The 18,656-nt window shown below is 45.7% G+C and overlaps 3 protein-coding genes across 5 annotated transcripts; 1 reads left to right on the top strand and 2 right to left on the bottom strand.

The window, feature by feature from the left end:
- The first annotated feature begins 807 nt into the window (after nucleotides 1–807).
- Nucleotides 808–2,230, top strand: LOC127345197 (stearoyl-[acyl-carrier-protein] 9-desaturase 1, chloroplastic). Its single transcript, XM_051371640.2, has one exon. The coding sequence runs from the start codon at nucleotides 927–929 to the stop codon at nucleotides 2,070–2,072; it is 1,146 nt and encodes a 381-aa protein (XP_051227600.1). The 5' UTR covers nucleotides 808–926; the 3' UTR covers nucleotides 2,073–2,230.
- A 1,238-nt stretch (nucleotides 2,231–3,468) lies between these two features.
- LOC127345196 (pentatricopeptide repeat-containing protein At1g11290, chloroplastic-like) lies at nucleotides 3,469–5,360 on the bottom strand. The gene has a single exon (XM_051371639.2). It carries the CDS (start codon nucleotides 5,275–5,277, stop codon nucleotides 3,646–3,648), a length of 1,632 nt encoding a protein of 543 aa, XP_051227599.1. The 5' UTR covers nucleotides 5,278–5,360; the 3' UTR covers nucleotides 3,469–3,645.
- A 1,671-nt stretch (nucleotides 5,361–7,031) lies between these two features.
- Nucleotides 7,032–17,696, bottom strand: LOC127345195 (uncharacterized). 3 transcript variants are annotated; one of them, XM_051371637.2, is made up of 23 exons: nucleotides 17,332–17,696; nucleotides 16,766–16,876; nucleotides 16,550–16,654; nucleotides 15,907–15,987; nucleotides 15,491–15,592; nucleotides 14,993–15,097; nucleotides 14,380–14,453; nucleotides 14,245–14,302; nucleotides 13,796–13,869; nucleotides 13,423–13,701; nucleotides 13,085–13,146; nucleotides 12,257–12,666; nucleotides 11,577–11,701; nucleotides 11,245–11,437; nucleotides 11,043–11,131; nucleotides 10,653–10,822; nucleotides 10,406–10,560; nucleotides 9,109–9,167; nucleotides 8,705–8,800; nucleotides 8,470–8,582; nucleotides 8,186–8,306; nucleotides 8,079–8,106; nucleotides 7,032–7,986 (listed from the first exon to the last, which is right to left on the bottom strand). In XM_051371637.2, the coding sequence occupies exons 1-23, from the start codon at nucleotides 17,435–17,437 to the stop codon at nucleotides 7,298–7,300; spliced, it is 3,405 nt and encodes a 1,134-aa protein (XP_051227597.1). In that variant the 5' UTR covers nucleotides 17,438–17,696; the 3' UTR covers nucleotides 7,032–7,297. The 3 variants fall into 3 exon arrangements, with proteins under 3 accessions (XP_051227597.1, XP_051227596.1, XP_051227598.1); XM_051371636.2 differs by having other exon boundaries at nucleotides 12,257–12,669; XM_051371638.2 differs by having other exon boundaries at nucleotides 12,257–12,669; nucleotides 15,907–15,984; nucleotides 17,332–17,695.
- Nucleotides 17,697–18,656: the final 960 nt, after the last annotated feature.

Here is an 18,656-nt window from a genome sequence, read left to right on the forward strand (position 1 = left end):
ACAAATAAAACCTTCACAATTATGAATGCATGAATTGTAAAGTAGAACTCTTTTGCCGTATGAATTTTGTTATGACTTGATAAAGCAAATTCTGGGTAAATATAGATGACCATAATAAGATGGCAAAATCTTATCTACATATAGAATATTTTGTGTCTCTTAGATATGTTAGTGTATATGTATGTGCTTGTGCTTGTGCTTGTATTTATAGTATGCATAAATACCAATCTAGATTATATGGTGCGCTAGTTTAATTTAACCTTGATTTATTATGATTTTAAAACTAATGTGTTTATCTTATTGTTTTTAAAATCTTACGAATCAAACACTCAATTTCACAAAATTCTTGTTGTTTTTCAATTCATATGTAATCATATCCTATTTATGCCTCTTTTCCTGTTTCAAAAGAGGCTCTCAAGTCTCTAGAAGGAGACAGATTTGTAAAGAAAAAGCAAATATATAACTCTGTCCTGCGATTAGATGTGGTGACAGTTGCCTCCTTGGGGCAGCGTGCAACCAACCAGCACGTGGCGTTGGAGTGCCTCGGAATGATCGACCAAAAAAAGTCTGAACAAAGCCGCTGGCGATGGCGAGTTGCGACTTGCGACATGGCACGGCAACACTTCAGCTGTAGCTGAACCAGGGGGCGGACCACGGTCTCTACCAGACTACCACCGTCCACAGAATCAGCCCACGCTGCCCTCGCAAAACCACTGCACCCACTGGTTTCCCGCACACCAGCGGCCAGTCAGGCAGTCACCCACCCTCCAGTTGTACTGCCCCCACCGCGGCGACCGGAGTATATATCACCAGCCCCCACACGACCGTCGTTCGCAGTCTCGACGCACCACAAGCAGCACCACCGCGCCGCCAGTCGCCGCTAGCAACGCACATCACTTTCACCAGAGTCACTGCCACTGCTAGCCATGCAGTCCCAGGGCATCCTCGGCGTCCCCGGTCACCTTCCGGCACCACTGCGCCTCTCGCGCCGGCAATGCCGGGTGTCCGCCGTGGCGGTGACAGCGGCGCCGCCGTCGTTGGCGCAGCGCGGCGTGACGCACTCGATGCCGCCAGAAAAGCAGGAGGTGTTCCGGTCGCTGCAGGGCTGGGCAGCAGGGTCGCTGCTCCCCCTCCTCAAGCCCGTGGACGACTGCTGGCAGCCAACAGACTTCCTGCCGGACTCCTCCTCCGACGCCTTCGAGCACGAGGTCCGCGAGCTCCGCTCCCGCGCCGCGGCTCTGCCCGACGACTACTTCGTGGTCCTGGTCGGCGACATGGTCACGGAGGAGGCGCTCCCGACCTACCAGACCATGATCAACACCCTGGACGGCGTGCGCGACGAGACGGGCGCCAGCGCGTGCCCCTGGGCGGTCTGGACGCGCGCCTGGACCGCCGAGGAGAACCGCCACGGCGACGTGCTCAACAAGTACATGTACCTCTCCGGCCGCGTCGACATGCGCGCCGTCGAGACAACCATCCAACACCTCATCGGCTCCGGCATGGACCCCAGGACCGAGAACAACCCCTACCTCGGCTTCGTCTACACCAGCTTCCAGGAGCGCGCCACCGCCGTCTCCCACGGCAACACCGCGCGCCTCGCCCGCGCGCGCGGCGACGGCGTCCTCGCCCGCGTCTGCGGCACCATCGCCGCCGACGAGAAGCGCCACGAGACGGCCTACGCGCGCATCGTCGACCAGCTGCTGCGGCTCGACCCGGACGGCGCCGTGCTCGCCGTCGCCGACATGATGCGCAAGCGCATCACCATGCCCGCGCACCTCATGCACGACGGCCGCGACGTGGACCTGTTCGACCATTTCGCGTCCGTCGCGCAGCGCCTCGGGGTGTACACGGCGCGGGACTACGCCGACATTGTCGAGCACCTCGTCAAGCGCTGGAAGCTGGACACGCTCGAGGCCGGGCTCTCCGGCGAGGGACGCAGGGCACGGGACTTCGTCTGCGGGCTTGCCCCCAGGATGCGGCGCGCGGCGGAGAGGGCCGCCGACAGGGCCAAGAAGGATGAGCCCACCAAGGTCAAATTCAGCTGGATCTATGACAGGGAAGTGGTTTTGTAGTAGTGTACGGTCTCACTTCTGAGAGACAGAGATGATCATGGCAAGTCGTTGTCTGTGTTCTTATGCTATTTTTTCGTTTCTTTGCAAAGTTAGTTCACAGTGCCTTTTGGGACGAATGTTATAATTCAAAATCTTTACAAAGATGTCTTCGCTTTCAACAGTTGACTCCCATGAACAGGTAACGAATGTATATTCCAAACAACCGAACGGATAGCATGTCAAATGGACAAGGACTGCCTGTAACTTTTTCAACGGAAGCAGTAGCACAATACCCAGTTGCACAAAAAACAATAAGCCAGCAAGCTTTGCATCGATCAAGGAATTTTCTACTAATATGAAAACATCAAACACGAAATGCAATGAACTTGCAGTTGATGCAAGCTGGAATAATGCGTTACTGTATGCAATACAGTTTGTTTTCAGAAATAATGGAGACGAGGAGCGCCCCAGATGACCTCGTTGGAGTCCACCGCCATGTTCTTGACAATCACATAAGCTTCGTCAAGTCTCTCGGCACGACCCAAGAGATCGACCAGGCAACCATAGTGCTCCAATCCAGCAGCAACTACATACACGCTGAAACTGTTGAAAATTCTTAGACCTTTCTCTACAAACCCTCCATGCGTACAAGGTCCAAGCACGCCGAGGAGTGTGACCCCGTCAGGCTTCTGCTTCGAGCACTCCATCTGAGAAAACAGCTGATCGCCTCATCGCTCTGGCCATGCCTTGCAAGTGCAGTGATCATAGAATTCCAGCATTCCGTATTCCTCCGCTGCATGTTGTCAAAAATCTGCCGTGCATATGCGAGATCACCACACTTGGAGTAGATATCAACCAGTCCTTTCAAAACGAAGGCGTTCTTCTGGATATGCTTCTGGTTGATGAACTTCCCTTGCTCTAGTGACCCAAGCTGCGCATAGGTAGAGAGCACGCTGGACATGGTGAACTCGTCCGGCTTGACCCTGTCTTCCAACATGGAGTGAAAAGGTTGCAATGCCTCCTCAGAGCACCCAATTTGTTAGTAATTCAAAATCTTACAAAGATGGCTTTGCTTTATAGGTGAACCCCGTGAAAAAGTAATGAATGCAAATTCCAAATAACCGACGACTGCATGTAAAATGGACAAGGACTGACTTTGCAAAATTAGTTCATGGCATGCCCTTCTTTCACTGATCAAAAGACTGAGATGATCATGGCATGTCATTGTCTATGTTTTTATGTTGTTTTTTTTCTTTTCTTTGCAAAGTTAGTTCATAGTGCCTTTTGGATTTGAAACAAGGGGGAATGTTATAATTCAAAATCTGTACAAAGATAGCTTTGTTTCGAACAGTTGAACCCCATGAACAGGTTATGAATGCATATTCCAAATAACCAACGATTGCATGTAAAATGGACAAGAACTGACTATAAATTTTTCAATGGAAGCATAGTACCCTGTTGCACAAAAAACAATAAGCCATCAAGCATGCCTTGATCATGAAATTTTCTACGTAATATTCCATCAGAGATCTTACAGGGAAGCATCAGACACGAAATGCAATGAACTTACAGTTGATGCAGCTGGAATAATGTACTACTGTCTGCAATACAATTTGTTTTCAGAAATGTCAAGCTCAACTGAACTGCACCCTGGAGTCTTCTCAACCCCATGGCTTGCCATCTTTCTCCTGACGCGCTCTGCCTGCTCCCACCTCTCGGACTCAGCCAAAATATTTGACAGCGTGATATACTCTGCATCGTTGGTTGAGGCATGATCAGAGCGCAACTGGTTGATCTCATTCGATACCCGTTCAGACATCTCTCTATTGGCATGCACTCTGCAAGCTCCAAGAAGAGCGCCCCAGATGACCTCGTTGGATTCGACGGCCATGTTCTTGACAATCGCATAAGCTTCCTCAAGCCTTCCAGCACGGCCCAAGAGATCGACCAAGCAACCATAGTGCTCCACTCCAGTGGCAACTCCATACACGCTGAAACTGTTGAAAATTCTTAGACCTTCCTCCACAAACCCTCCATGCGTGCAAGCTCCAAGCACGGCAAGGAGCGTGACACCATCAGGCTTCTGCTTTGAGCACTCCATCTGAGAAAACAGCTGTATCGCCTCTTCGCTCTGGCCATGGCTTGCAAGTGCAGAGATCATAGAATTCCAGCATTGCGTATTTCTCCGCTGCATGTTGTCGAAAATCTGGCGTGCATATGCGAGGTCACCACACTTGGCGTACATATCAACAAGTCCATTCAAAACGAAGGGGTTCTTCAGGATGTGCTTCTGGTTGATGAGCTCGTGAACCTTTCTCCCTTGCTCTAGTGATCCGAGCTGCGCACAGGCAGAGAGCACGCTGGACATGGTGAACTCGTCTGGCTTGATCCTGTTTTCCAACATGGCGTGAAAAGCCTGCAATGCCTGCTCCGAGCATCCAATTTGCGCGTACCCGGCAATCAGCGAATTCCAGTTCACCAAGTTGGGTACAGGAATTCTGTCGAACATTGCCCGCGCCTCATCGGCGTTGCCAGCCTTGAAGTAACCGGTGACCATGGACGACCACACGAAGGCATTCCTTGCAGGCATGGCATCGAACAACTCCCTCGCGGCCTCCATATCGCCGACAGCCACAAAGCCTTGCACGAGCACGGTCCACGTGACAACGGTCCGCATGCCCACCGGCGTCACACTGAACCACCTCCGTGCCTCCTCCATGTCGCCCTTGTCCGCGAACCCCCGGATCAGCGTCGCCCACGTGACGGGCGTCCGGGAGGCCATGCGGACGAACAGGGCCTCCGCCTGGCCCATGTCGCCGGCAGCGGCGTACCCGTCGAGCATCGCGTTACAAGTCACGGCGTTCCTGCCCGGCATTCCGTCGAACATGACGCGCGCATCAGCGAGGAGGCCGCCCTTGCAGTACATGGACACCAGCGTGGTGCCCACGAGCAGGTCGCGGTCGAAGGCGACCTTGATGGCCTCGGCGTGGAGGGACCTGCCGAGGCTCAGGCCGGGCCACCGGGGGCGGGAGGCGGCGGCCTTGAGGAGGACGGGTATGAGGGGCAGGTGATGCGTTTGCCTGGGCAGGTTCTTGGAGTAGACCTGGGCGGCGAGCCGGAGGAAGGAACTGCCGGCGTACTCCTTGACGAGGCGAGCCCACCTCTCAAGGTCGCCGCAGCCGGCTGCCAGGTAGTGCGCGTGGAGCTGCTTCGCTCGTGCGGCCATGGACGGTGGTGCTGCCGCCCATCAGCGGCTAGTGGCAACCAGGTCTTATAATGTTTGGTGACTTGGCGAGACGAATTTGCTTGTTAAGGTGGGATCACACCAAACATGCGCACCATATTATCCTCCTCTAATTATCCTTTCTTTATAAAATAAATAAAGCCACAACAGCCAAACCGATACAAGGTAGAGGGAAAGACCTCCTACAAAGCAGATCAAAGATAAAAAAGAACAGAGAAAAAGAAAGGAGACGTCACACCCTCCAAGGTACAACCGACACTACTAACTAAAGATGCACCCTGCCTCCTTGTGAAACCACCGGACAACGTCGTCTCGTACCCACCAAGTTATTTGCTGGGAAGGGCCGCCTGCCCTCCCGCTCCGAGCCGTGGAGCGCCGATCCTGCCCGCAGACAGCAAGTACGAGGAACTAAGACCCCAATGTCACGTGTAAAAGATAGGAAGCCGCCAAGTCCACCTTCGCCGGGATCGAAGCACCGAGAGAGGATCTGAGCATGCCCGCCGATGACAACGAGAACCGCCCATGGGAATCCAAGCTCCACAACGACGCCCACAAGAGGATGATGACACAAGGTGCCGTCGTCGCCGAGACCGAGAACGGTCAGAGGTTTTCACCCGGAGCTCAAGCACGGGGGAGCGACCACAACGGTGCCCCCAAGAGGGACACGACACCCGCAGGCGTCGTCACCGTTGGCGCCAAAGCGCTGGGCTTTCACCCGAAATCGACTCCCACCGCACGAAGGACCGATGTGCAGCCCGCTGTCATCAAACAGAGCTGAGACCAGATCTGGGAGCCGCCACTGCCGAAGCACCACCGGCGCCAGGAATCCCCGCTGCCCACTCCACGCCATCCCCATGTCCCAGGAGATAAGCCACCACCACCGCAATGTCGTCCGCCGTAGAGCCAATCGTGCAGCTTCCAGGGCCGCCGCCCCGGCATCCACGCCCAACCCATCAGCCGGCAGCCATCACCATACAGACCAGCGGCAGGGGCAAGGGGCGTGAGAGGTCGAACCGAAGATTGAGCGGACACCGATCTGGCACGCGGTGGCTGCCAACCGAAGGCCCACCTGGCCCCGGAATGGTCGAGGCCAACGTACGCAGAGAGGCCCGCCAGGCCCAGATCGGGCCCAGATCTCGCCCGCCTGGCCCACCTGCCGCGTTGCACCGCCAGCCGTGCCGCCAATGGTTGCCGCCGTCGTCCCCAGCCAGATCCTCGCGCCTCAGCCGCCGCCGTTGTACCGCAGGCCCCCGCTGCCAGAGATGGAGTCGAGCCCGCGCCGCCCGAGACCAGCCGCCGCCGTCGCAGCGGCAGCTGCTGCCGCACGCCCCGAGCATGCCGACACCACCACGAGGTCACCACGCCGCCGGAGGACCAACCGCGCCGCCGCACCCCTCGCCAAGTACAAGCCCTCGACGGCCGCCGTGGCCCGCGCCGTTTCTCCGTGCGAGGGGGAAGGAGGGCCCCGCCGCCGCCAGCGCCCAGGCTTTGCCCAGCGACGCCGTCCGGCAGCGGCATGGAGGGGGAGGAGGAGAGGTAGGGGACGGAGAAGGAGGCGGCTAGGGTTCCCTCCCCGTCGCCCACGGGAGCGACGAGAGAGGGCGCACCATATTATTACCGAAACAAATTTCTCAATGTTATAAGTAAACTGCAAGTGGCAGTGTTACTGTGTTAGCATATAGTAGTAGCAAGTAGCGGCAGTCATAAGCACGCAAGGAAAATGAAACAAGGTTAAAAATGATAAATTGGCAGAAACACTACCAGATGAGATAATTCCAACTATAGTTGTTATACATCAGTACCATCACCATCAATCAATTTACTAAACTGGGCATACGATGTGACCAGTTTTTTACAAACTATAGAGAAATGCCACAAAAGCCAGCATATAAATAAGCCACACATTGCTACTCAAGCGATTCCTATACAAAAGTGGTTTTTCTACTTCCTTAATGACTTTCAATTCGTCATCAAATGCCAGGTACTTCCAGCTTCACGCTCGCTACTCAAGCTTCACATTCTCCGTTTCCCCGCCTGAGGAGGGTGCCAATTGGCTGTCAGGTACAGGAGCAACTTCCGGCTTCAAGCTCACAACTTCAGGAACTTCTTGCTCTGTTTCATCATCAGATGAGCTACTGGACTCCGAAGAAGCATCTGGAGCATACATATCATCGCTCTCTTCATTTTCAGACTCTTCATGGTATTTCACAGCATTCCTTTGCCTTCTCCCACGGCCAAGAACCACCTTGGGAGTAGCAGGCTTGAAAACTTTGAGATCCTCGACCTTGGGGGAGAGAGGTCCTTCCTCCTCGTCGCCATGAGCAAAGCTCACGATGCTACCAAGATAACCGTTGTCATCTGAAGAGCACTTCTCCCCACTAGAAGGATCTAACTTAAGGAGATTCTCAATTGCCTCATCATCATAATGGATTGATGTAGCGTTGATCTTCTTCTTCTCCAGAATTGTCTTGGCTCCATGTAGTAGAACAGACTTCAGCTCCTCTGCACTTGGCTTTTTGGAAGAGTTCATTAACATATTCTCAATGGCCAGCTTCTGCTTAGACTTTTGCAGTATCTTCTCTTCAACAGAACATTTTGTGATCAGTTGGTACACAACCACAGGTCGGGTCTGGCCAATCCGGTGAGCCCTGGACTGTGCTTGCAAGTCCATGAATGGGTTGAAGTCAGGATCTGAACACAGGGATGCAAGAATCAGTGCCAAAAGGATTTAAAACAAATGAGCAGTGCACACATCAACAGAAAATATATTTAAAAAAACTTACCATAGATAATCACTCGATCTGCGCCAGGCTGCCATAATAAGCAATAATATTAGTACGGTGGCATAAAAGTGAAACATAAAAGAATCTGCAAGGGTTAGGATTCATACCAGGTCAATACCTAGACCACCAGCACGAGTAGACATCAAGAAGATAAATGTTTCACTTTCAACATTGTTGTATTCTTTTATGCGCTCCTGCCTTGCAGAGAGTGATGTCTGTCCATCAATGCTGTGTACCGAAACAACTATTGAGTGAAAAAATAAATAAAAATGACAGCTGACTGACTGGAATGAGCAGTAATTATTAAGAGCATCATTGTAAGATAAGATCAATGGAGTCATCTATGCATCAGAAAAGCAAGACAAATGCAGGGTTGCTTAATGAACCATACCGTGCATATTTGTATCCCAGGGAAAAAAGAAAGTCCTCGAGAATGTCAAGCATCTTGGTCATCTGGGAGAAAATCAGTACACGGTTCCCCCTTTCTTTCAACTTTGGAAGAAGCTGAGGATCAACAATAGACAATTTTTAAGTTTAACAGCGAAGTGGGATAGAGAGAGAAAATAAGCCATGAAACAAATTTAGCATTCAGTGCCCAGATAGGATGTAAAAGTAGGTAAAGGTACCTTCTGTAAGAGTTGAAGTTTCCCAGATGCAGAAACAAGTGACAGGAAAACATCTTCTCCTGCAAGTTGGTTAACTTCCTGTCCTGGAAATAGATACTGGAAAAGGAGAAACAAATTAGCTTGAAGAGCATGATCAGCTTTCATGAAAACATAATACAGAATGCAGCAATCAAATGGATAAAAGAAATAATGCAAAGAATACAGAAGTTAATTTTATGCTTCTCTTTGCATTGAATATGCCATGATGTCACACACTCACACCTCACACAAATCATTGTCAAAATGATTTTTATCGTAAAATATCCAGATGCACAAAATTCCCTTTGTTTACAACGAGAAAGAGGTTTGGTTCAAGTGAACGAAACGTAGCAAAGTTCATAAACTGAAATGGACAGAAAATCTACCGGGTGATTGCAGCATTTTCTCAATTCCATGAGTACATTGTTCAGAGATATCTTTTTGCCTGCAAAGGTATACACAAGCTCTGTCAGCCTCGGCATATAGTTATTTTGGATATTTCATAATGCAGTGTTGTATGTCACAAGAAACAGATAAATAATTTGTGAAGACAACATGCTTCCAACCACATGTGCAGTTTTCTGAGATAATGATGAGAATGGTCACAATTTCAATGCATAACATGTGTATTAGTTCTAGGGCAAGCACAAATTTAACAAGAAAAAAATGCTGTCACTGAAAGGGCATGTTGTTTGCTATTCATCATTGTAAGTTGCTGATCATAAAAATTAAAGCTGCAAGCTTGACAAAGGCATGTTCAATTTGAGGCTTAGGTCAATCCAAGTATGACATGCTGAGATACATCATGAGGTCACACCTGGATTTTGTGGAATGGCCCCATCTTTCATTTTTCTACTAGCATTATAGTTATTTTTTTGCGGGTTACTAGCATTATAGTTGACTGAGATGATTCAAATATTTTCCGAATATCGATGTCGACAAAAAACACTAACTATTCCAAATGCAGCGATAACTAAAACCTGTTTGGTAGTAAAAGATGATGATGCGAAGATAACTCGCAAGTGACAAATCAATCAACAAGATATATATTTGGGAGCATTGGCAGAACAGTATAGATCTACATACAAAAACAATCAGAAGAGTTGGTGCCGAATGCGCATAAAAACCAACAAAAGTAAAGTACAAGGCCTATATAAGTTGCTGCCAAGCCAAAAACTCAGTATGGTATAACAGTATTGGTCAGTTACCATTAGCTTCTCCTTTTTCACAGAAGCAAACAACATTTTCCTGAAACACGGCTTTCCTACAATATAAGACTCACAACAACCAGCTATGTGGAGGCGTTCAAATTTATGGGGGCAATCCTCAAAACAGGGAAAACTGGCAGCTCGCTGGCATGAAGGATATCAGAAAGTTACCATTGCACGCTAGACCCCCAGAAACTTCAACAGCCTAGCATAACTTAGCCTAGTTTTGCTTTCTTTTAGCCTACATTTTTTTTGCTATAAGTTTTGTTTTGGCTGTTTGACCACAACCACACTCGTTACATGTACTCTGCCTTCTCTATGTGTTCTTCTAATACAAAATGGCACGCACTTAGATGTATGTTTGAGAGAGAAAATAGCACAAACCAGCTCAATCAAGAGAAAATGATTCTGATGGAAGACAAAGTGGTGAAGTGTATGTTAACGATAAATGCAAGAGAATGACTCTTGAACTGACCACACTGAATATCCCTGTTCAGCTTTGAGTAGTTCTTCTCTAAAATATTAATGTAAAGGTCTCTTTGAGAATCTGTAAGTGCACATGGAACTTCTACCCACTTCTTCATTGGCATAGAATCTTTTAGCACATCAGATTTCATTCTTCTCAACATCCTAGCAAATCAAACACAAAAGAATTAAAAGTCGTATCCAAGATATCAAACAAAAGGTAAATAGCTTTATTGTTAGACACAAAAAAAAATTACCTGGGCTTTAAAATATCATGAATGCGAGCAACTTTTTCATCCATTGTCAAATCCAGTCCAGATTCAATTGGTAAGAACAACCCATCGGTCTTTGGGTCAGAGAACTCATCTGGATCAATATAATGAAGCAATGAAAACAATTCCAGGATACTATTTTGCAAGGGCGTTCCCTGTACAGTGAAGAGAAAAGAGGAACAAGGTCCAAGCACGTGATTAGATTCCAAAAAGAAGAGTCTTCTTACAAACAAGTAAAGGGGAAAATGATGTATGTCCCCAAAAGTACCAACAAAATTAAATCATAATGGATGCAACATAAAATAAAACATAGATGGAGCAAAGGACTAACTTCTCCAATTCAGCAGAATTTTGCATATGGTATGGGGTACTTACTGTAAGTAGCAGCCGGAACTCAGAGCTATATCGTTTCAGGCACGAGGCAAGGTTGCAATAGAGATTTTTCAGTCTATGTGCCTCATCAACTGAAATTGAAGGGAGGTGATGAACAGCAACAGAAGTGTTAACATTCACACTAATGAAGGAGACAATTCAGAACTGGATAGCCACAATACAGCTACATCTCAGAAAAACTTACCGACAATGGTTGACCATTTAATTTTTTGTAGGACTGCTTTATCAAGTTGGACACACTCGTAACTTGTCACAAGAGCATCAAATAAAGTCTTCCCTTCAGAAGAGTACATTTCATGAGCTTGAATGCACTTTCTGGAGTCCTTCTCTCCTTGATAAATAACTATATTAAGATCACTTGCCCAGCAACCAAATTCCTAATTTACAGAACATGCATCCAGAAATTAAGGACTGTCCAGATAACATAATAAATAAAACTGATACAGAATAAAGACTTTAATCATGAAGACGAGAATTCAGGGCAATATGGCAGAAGATCATCGCAGGAATATAAACCTTTTTCCATTGCAATAGGATGCTCTTAGGAGCAATAACCAATGAAGGAGATGTCGTGAAAGTTCCCTTGATTATTTGTCTGAGAAAGCAAACAACTTGAACAGTTTTGCCAAGACCCATTTCATCTGCCAACACAAAAAGGAAATATATGAAGCCCCGTAATTATCTTTTCATGACAAATGTAGATGAAATAAGGTGAAACATATGGGATTCCCCATGAAGCTTCTCCCATACTTTATTACATAGATTGGCAAGGCACTGGCATAGGCATTTCAAAAGCAACACCCTACTCCAATATTCTCAACTAATACTCCTCGGTTCAGGAATAAAAGTCACATGATTATGCACGCATTAAGTGTTTTATAGCTATGACCCCTAGTAGCAAAAGTATATGGGCTGGGGCATGCAAAAATAAATTTTGATGTTATGTTTTTACCCTTTTTAGGAATATTGCAGTTAGTCATAAGATGGGGTCTGAGAAAAGTCAAATGTGCCTATTTTTTTGGACAGAAGTACTTTGAATATAATGTTAATAATATTTAAAACCATGATATTACCACACATAAACTTGTTAAGGAACTCCCCCAACAATGTATGACATATACTTTGCAAATGGAATGCAATAATAGTAAGAAATACAAGTGCATCTTGCATTTTGGGTTTAGGGCTCATGAACATACCAGCTAGAATAACGCTCCTCCTGGTTATGAAATTTTGAAATATCCATTGTAAACCTTGCAGTTGATACCCATATAAAACTCCATTGTGCACCTTATCAGGTAGCTTTCCATCCATGCAAGTTTCGTTGACGCGATCTACTCTTTTCAACGTATTTTGGTGCCTTTCAATAAGCATAGAAACAGCTGATGGCACACCTTCAGTACAATAGGGCTCCCATGTACATTCACCATAATCAAGATCGTTCCATTTTACAAGGAATTCATATCCGTCAAAGTCTTCATTATTCTGAAAAGTAGCCAGAATATCACACGGACCGTCGATATCATACTTCTGCCGACATGCAATGGCACGATCTACTTCAAACCACTCAGGCTTCCTTTCATCCTCTGTGTAAACCTCTTCCAGCAAGCTGCTGCAACAAGTTTGTAGGATCATTAGAATGAGAAGAGCGGTATCATGTTAAGCATAGTTGTTTCAAAAACTGCATGTTTGCTTTTCATTGTTCGGAATAACATGCAAAAACATTATCAGTGAAAGTAGATTTATGCAGTAATGAAGTCACAGCCAACGTAGTACAGAGCAGACTAAAACTGTGCTCGACTTTTCAATTTTCTCTGTACAATGGATCAGTGATGCTGATTACAAAGGCTGAGTGTATAAACCATAAGAGTACTCTAAATCATCTACTACTGGAAGTTATGTAATTGATTTATAGTACATCGATGAAGAACATTTTACCTGCCTGAAATAACGTAGATAATTGCATTTAAACTGATCTGGATGTCAAACTAGATAAGAGAGCAAATTGTGAAGAGCAGAGGGCTTACATATTCTTCATATAGCTTTGTACTCGCACACGATCAAAGACTTGAAGCCAATCAAGTGGAACCTACAGAATGAAAATTTGTAAATTCTAAATGTCTTGGTAAAACAATGATGAATCTCGCACTAGTCTCTGTAACCATGCATGCCATAGTGGTAGTCTGGTAGAAAAAGGCAATAGAGAGTATAATTGGTCAACAAATACAAACTCTCACAAGAGAGCAGAGTGCAGTTATGAAGCATGTCCATGCATTAGTGCTTGTGTCATTAGAGTGCCAAATGAAATGCAAAAGCAGCTACATTAATTTTTTTTTATCAAACATACGCAAGGAGGAAAACATACCCAGCTGTCATGATGATGAGAAAGTAGTTTCCATTTCACTAGGAATTGATATTCAAAATCGGACTCCTTAGTTATTACCCTTCTGTGACCTACAAGTCTATGGATCTTTTTAGCTGGATACATGTCTGTCCGCTGGTCCAATGAAGCTTGACTGATGTTGCAGAAAGAGCATTCAAAGGTTTCTCTACTAGCTTGCAGAGGATCAAGGCAGAAGTTGTGGAACCTACGAGAACAGCTAGTGTTCTCACATGGAATTAAAAGGCAGCTGCCAGTACCACTCTGCTAAGAAATAATACAAGGTTGCACATCACAATGAGAGAAACGAAATAGACAGAGCCCACAAAACTTGCAAATTTCTCACATAGAAATGTACCTTACAGATTGAGCATATAGGTCCACCAGAAACGCTTTTGCTATGTCTTACAGTGTTTTGCAATAATGCGTCATCTGATATAAACAATACATGGACAAAAATATCATACATGATAGAAGATCAGTGTCACAAAAAGCACTCAGGTATCAGATAGAGTTACTAAGGAGCAAAAAGGTACAACTGAGATTTCACAGAATTGCAACTGCAAGCTAAAACAAGCACAGCTGATGAAACTACAGCTTTGACCATTCATTGTTTTTAGATGTCACTATAGAACATTAAGTTACACTTCCTACATGTATATGCACAGATACATGCACAACAAGTATAGGGTTGTTTACGAAATGTCTCTGGTCAGTTAACTTTCAAATGTGCATAAAGCAACAACAGTGTAACATTGACAATGAACTCATAACGGGTGGGTGGTTCACAATGTGGTCACTTATTACCTGATCCTGAAGATGAAGACCCTGACAACTCACACAAAGAAGCTTCACTGCAGCTCTCCTAAAATGGACATGATGAAACTTTATCACTTCATGAAGAACATGAGTTAATGAACAATTTTGTTTTGGTCAAATTACATCTGAAACATGATCAGCTTTCTGTTTCTCTATTAGGCGCTTTGACATCCTGCGTGGAATCGGCTTCCTGTGATCTGTGGTGATGCAGAAGTTAGTTCTAATATACAGTGAGTTGGTGTTAACATGTTCTTATCACAATCACACCTTTTTTTTTAAATATATTAGCATGCCCGGGAAAAAAATAAGAAAGCATCTTATGGGGCTTAAAAGGTGCAGTATCTGCATAACGGAGATCGGATCACATCATATCATACATACAATCATATTGAAAATAAGGTTGCCAGACCCACTACAAAAACAAATCTGTGAATCCAGTGTTCAGTGCAATAAAAACAATCAGTAAAATGTGATTTAGTCATCTGTGACAAAACAACTATGATCATGTAAAATTATATGCATCCTTAATTAACGCTTCGCTAAACAAATATGTATTGAGGAGATGGTTATCTAGTATTGTTAGTTACGACTTATCAAGAAAAAGGGCTTCCAGATATCTGCCCAATTTACTACAGAAAATGCACAGGTTTATTAAGAAAACAACATGATACACAAAAAACAAGAATCATGGTAGCAATATGTAAATAAATATGTATCTCAAAAGGAGCCCACTTACTATCCAGACTGTCACTGTCAGCATTGTCATCGGATGAATGATTTCTAGTTCCCACTCTGTGCCGAAGACGCTTTGATCTTCTTCGATGGGGAATATGGTCATCATCTATACAATGTCAACTTCACATTATTTATGCATGGTACGGTGCATAGAAATTTAATATTAAACTTAAATATAAGTACTTAGAGCAAAGACCAATCATGAGATCTAGTGTGCAATGAAACAAAATAACTTAGCAAATATTTACAGTCTTTGTTCTCTTGAAAATAGAATATGTCATCTTAAAAGTATCCATAGATGATAAAAAAAACCTTTCAGAGCACATAGGTAGTTATGCAATGTAGACATTTTAAGGGAAGAAGGCTTCCATAAGGCTGCTGAAATGGCCCCAGAAAATGCATACCAACAGTTAATTCAGCAGACAATGGTGCACAGAAAAGGAGAACCACAGATCCAATATGAAAATAGAAAATGTTCATCTCAAAGCTGGCCACTTACCATCCGCGGTGTCACTATCACCATCATTGTCGTATGGACGAAGAGTAGTTCCAACTCTGTGCCGAAGACGCTTTGATCTTTGCTGAAGGGCTGAATAATCATCTATTATACAATGCAAATATGGAATTAAATGTGCATGATACTAGTGGGAATTATATTGCTGTATATAAGTGAATCACACAGAAACTAGCTACTATTGCCAGAGCTACCCTGCATTGTGTTCTTGTCTTTTGTCACCTCAGCACTGAAATATTCTGATATAAATTTCTTTTAGGCGTTTTGGCCTCCTTGATTGAAGAAATTTTAAGGACCCCGTGAAAAAACATTCAGAATTAACTATGCTATTTGCTTGAGAAACTAGCTCTCGCAGGCCACCAAAATTGAGCATATATAAGTTGTAAATAGGCCACTATTACCATCTTCACTTTCACTGCCAACAAATGGCTTTCTTTGTAGACGTTTGGATCTTCGGCATAGAGGCAACATCGCACCACCTGCTGTGAAAATAGATTCAAACAAAATTACAGGTCAAAGTGACAAACCAAGCCATAACTTCATGTAACTATACTACACATCTTGTCTTACTAAAAACAGGTTTACCAAAAACATGCTTATACGGTAACTGCAAGAGACTAGCAAATTCCCACATTCATCAAGGAAAAATATCTAGCCGCACATATCGATGGGTAAAAATATAACCGAAATACCATTTGTAGGGACCATGGTATCAACTGCATAACTCGTTTACATAAAAATGTATGCACTTTACTATCTAGCTAGGCACACAATCGTTCGGCTAATTGGACTGGTTTTATACATCGACAAATCAGCTATTATCATTGGATTTTTTTTTCTGTAGTCTCTTTCAGAAGCACACAGCCACTTTGCCACACCATTAATAGCAATCCTCTCATATACTGCAGCTATTAATTTTTTCCTAAATTCAAAGCATCTAGAAAAGAAATGCAGTAAACATTATGACGTCAAATGTTGCGGGCAATTAACAACACAAGCAACCGTAAATATCCGAGAGAAGTGAGCTTTTCTCCCGTCACACACCTTCAACATTGCTTAGCTCAGCACCAGGAACCTGCACCTCTGCGGTTGCAGCAACGCTAGCAGTTGGAGTTCGCTTCCTAAGACGCCCCTGGTTCCTCGTGGAAACTATCATCCGGTCATCACCATAAACACAAAGAGGGAATTAAAAGTAGAGAATGTGAATGGCATTTTGCATCTGACGCAACAATAGTGAGGATTTTGAACTTCCAAGCTCACCCTCCTCGGTTGAATCAAACGGGCGCATCTCAGAGATATCTGCCGGAGATCCCTCCGCACCGGAAATTTCTCCGTCCCGCGGCTTCGCGTGTGCAGCTGACTTCACATCATCTGTACAGCAAAATTGCAAGGTTACATTACTTTTCAGATTCATCGAGAAAATGTGAATATAATTTCGCAGTGGTCGATACAGCAACTGAGCAAAGACACAGAGGTTGGTACACCGAAAAAATGCCTCCAGCAATATCGAAAAAAACAAAACATCCAGCGTTAAAAATCGGTGTGGCAAATCCCGGTCATTTCTAGCCCCTGCCGAAAGTCACAAAATCGATCGGTGCCCACGAATGTCAAATCCCGGCCATTTACAGCCCCTGCCAGAAACACAAGATTTGATCCGTGGGCACATGCAAATGCCGGTACTTTCTATTCTAGCCCCAATCGGGACAAAAAAAAATACTACTTCCAAAACTAGCAAAAACTTTGAACCCACGACTGCTTTGACCGGAATACCTAACGAATCCAGCGAAATGCCCGGCAAAAAATAATCGGCTCCTCGCTTAACTCACCGTCGCTTAGCTCGATAACCTCGACGTCCATGGCATGCTCGTGCCGCGGCCGAGAGGCTGCGGCGCCTCCTCTCCCCCTCCGGCGCCCCCCGCCTCTCGGCGCCATCGACGACCGGTCCAGGCTCGCGGCCGCGCGCCTGGGTAGGCTAGGGTTTTTCCGATCGAGTTGGAAGCGACGCCCGGGTTCCGAGCGCGAGGTGGGGAATGTTGAGTGAGGGACGGGGGTTTCACACGGTGAGGAAGAGGTTTGGGTTTATGAGCGAGCTCGCGGCTGCAGGACGGGCGGGAGCTTCTATGCGCGCTGATAGCTCGGTGGGATTGTTGTTTGCAGACTGAGAGACTGCGTGTGGGTCTCGAGTGGTGGATCTGCGGCGATTTCCTGTGGGACAGGTTCATGGTGTACAAGGTGAGCGGGAAGAGGAGGCGGCGGGGCGAGATTGGCAGATTTGTACAGGTTGGGCGCGTGTTGGTCGATTTAGGATTTTCTTTATATACTTTGTTTCTAGGGTTGGATTTTCTATATATCTTTTTTTTACAATTAATACCACATATATTTATAGTAACAAATAGTACATGGTAGAGATACACAAGCTGACTCCAACGATTATAAAATAAAGTATAAAAGAAACGAGCAAATCACTGAGATCTTCAAATTCTTCTTTCTTTCATGACACAATCTTGTACTTCTCTAAAGGCAGCCAAACACACCTACCAAACCATGGACCTGAAAATATCAATGAAGATTGTTCCATTGTTTTAATTTGAGCCGCAATGCCAAGGCTACGTGCACGCGCGTAACCATTGAAGTAGCCAATCAACATCGGCAAGAGTACCAACACCAGTATATCAGGGGAAAATAACCGAACAACCTGATCAACGTCGCTGGAGAGCCGAGAGTACGAATCACCATTGTCGAGGACGTAGCAGCCGGGATAAATATTGCGAGGGTAATCTTCCTCGCGGAAACCATGAGAAAAGATCCAAAATCGATCTGGCAAAGCAAGATCTGAAGATCCATACCTAAAGAATTGCAATCCTCCAACACCACCATTGACGCCACGATTGAGATCTTGTCGTCGAACGAGGGACTGAAGAACACTTATTATAGATGATGCCATCTCCAATGTGGTGAAGACCAACAAGAAGAGCTACCAAACCCTAACCTAATTTGTTGAAAACCCTACTTTATTAAAAACTTCACGCATAGATCGGGTTCCCCACCCCTCCTGACGCCGGCGAGGCTGGCCGAAGGAGGGGGGATCGATCTATGGTGGAGGCGAAGGCGAAGACGGAGTGGTTTTTTCCAACCGGCGGCTGCCATGAGA

The sequence above is a fragment of the Lolium perenne genome, chromosome 3 (assembly GCF_019359855.2).
Source record: "Lolium perenne isolate Kyuss_39 chromosome 3, Kyuss_2.0, whole genome shotgun sequence".
In the NCBI taxonomy this organism is placed as follows: domain Eukaryota; kingdom Viridiplantae; phylum Streptophyta; class Magnoliopsida; order Poales; family Poaceae; genus Lolium; species Lolium perenne.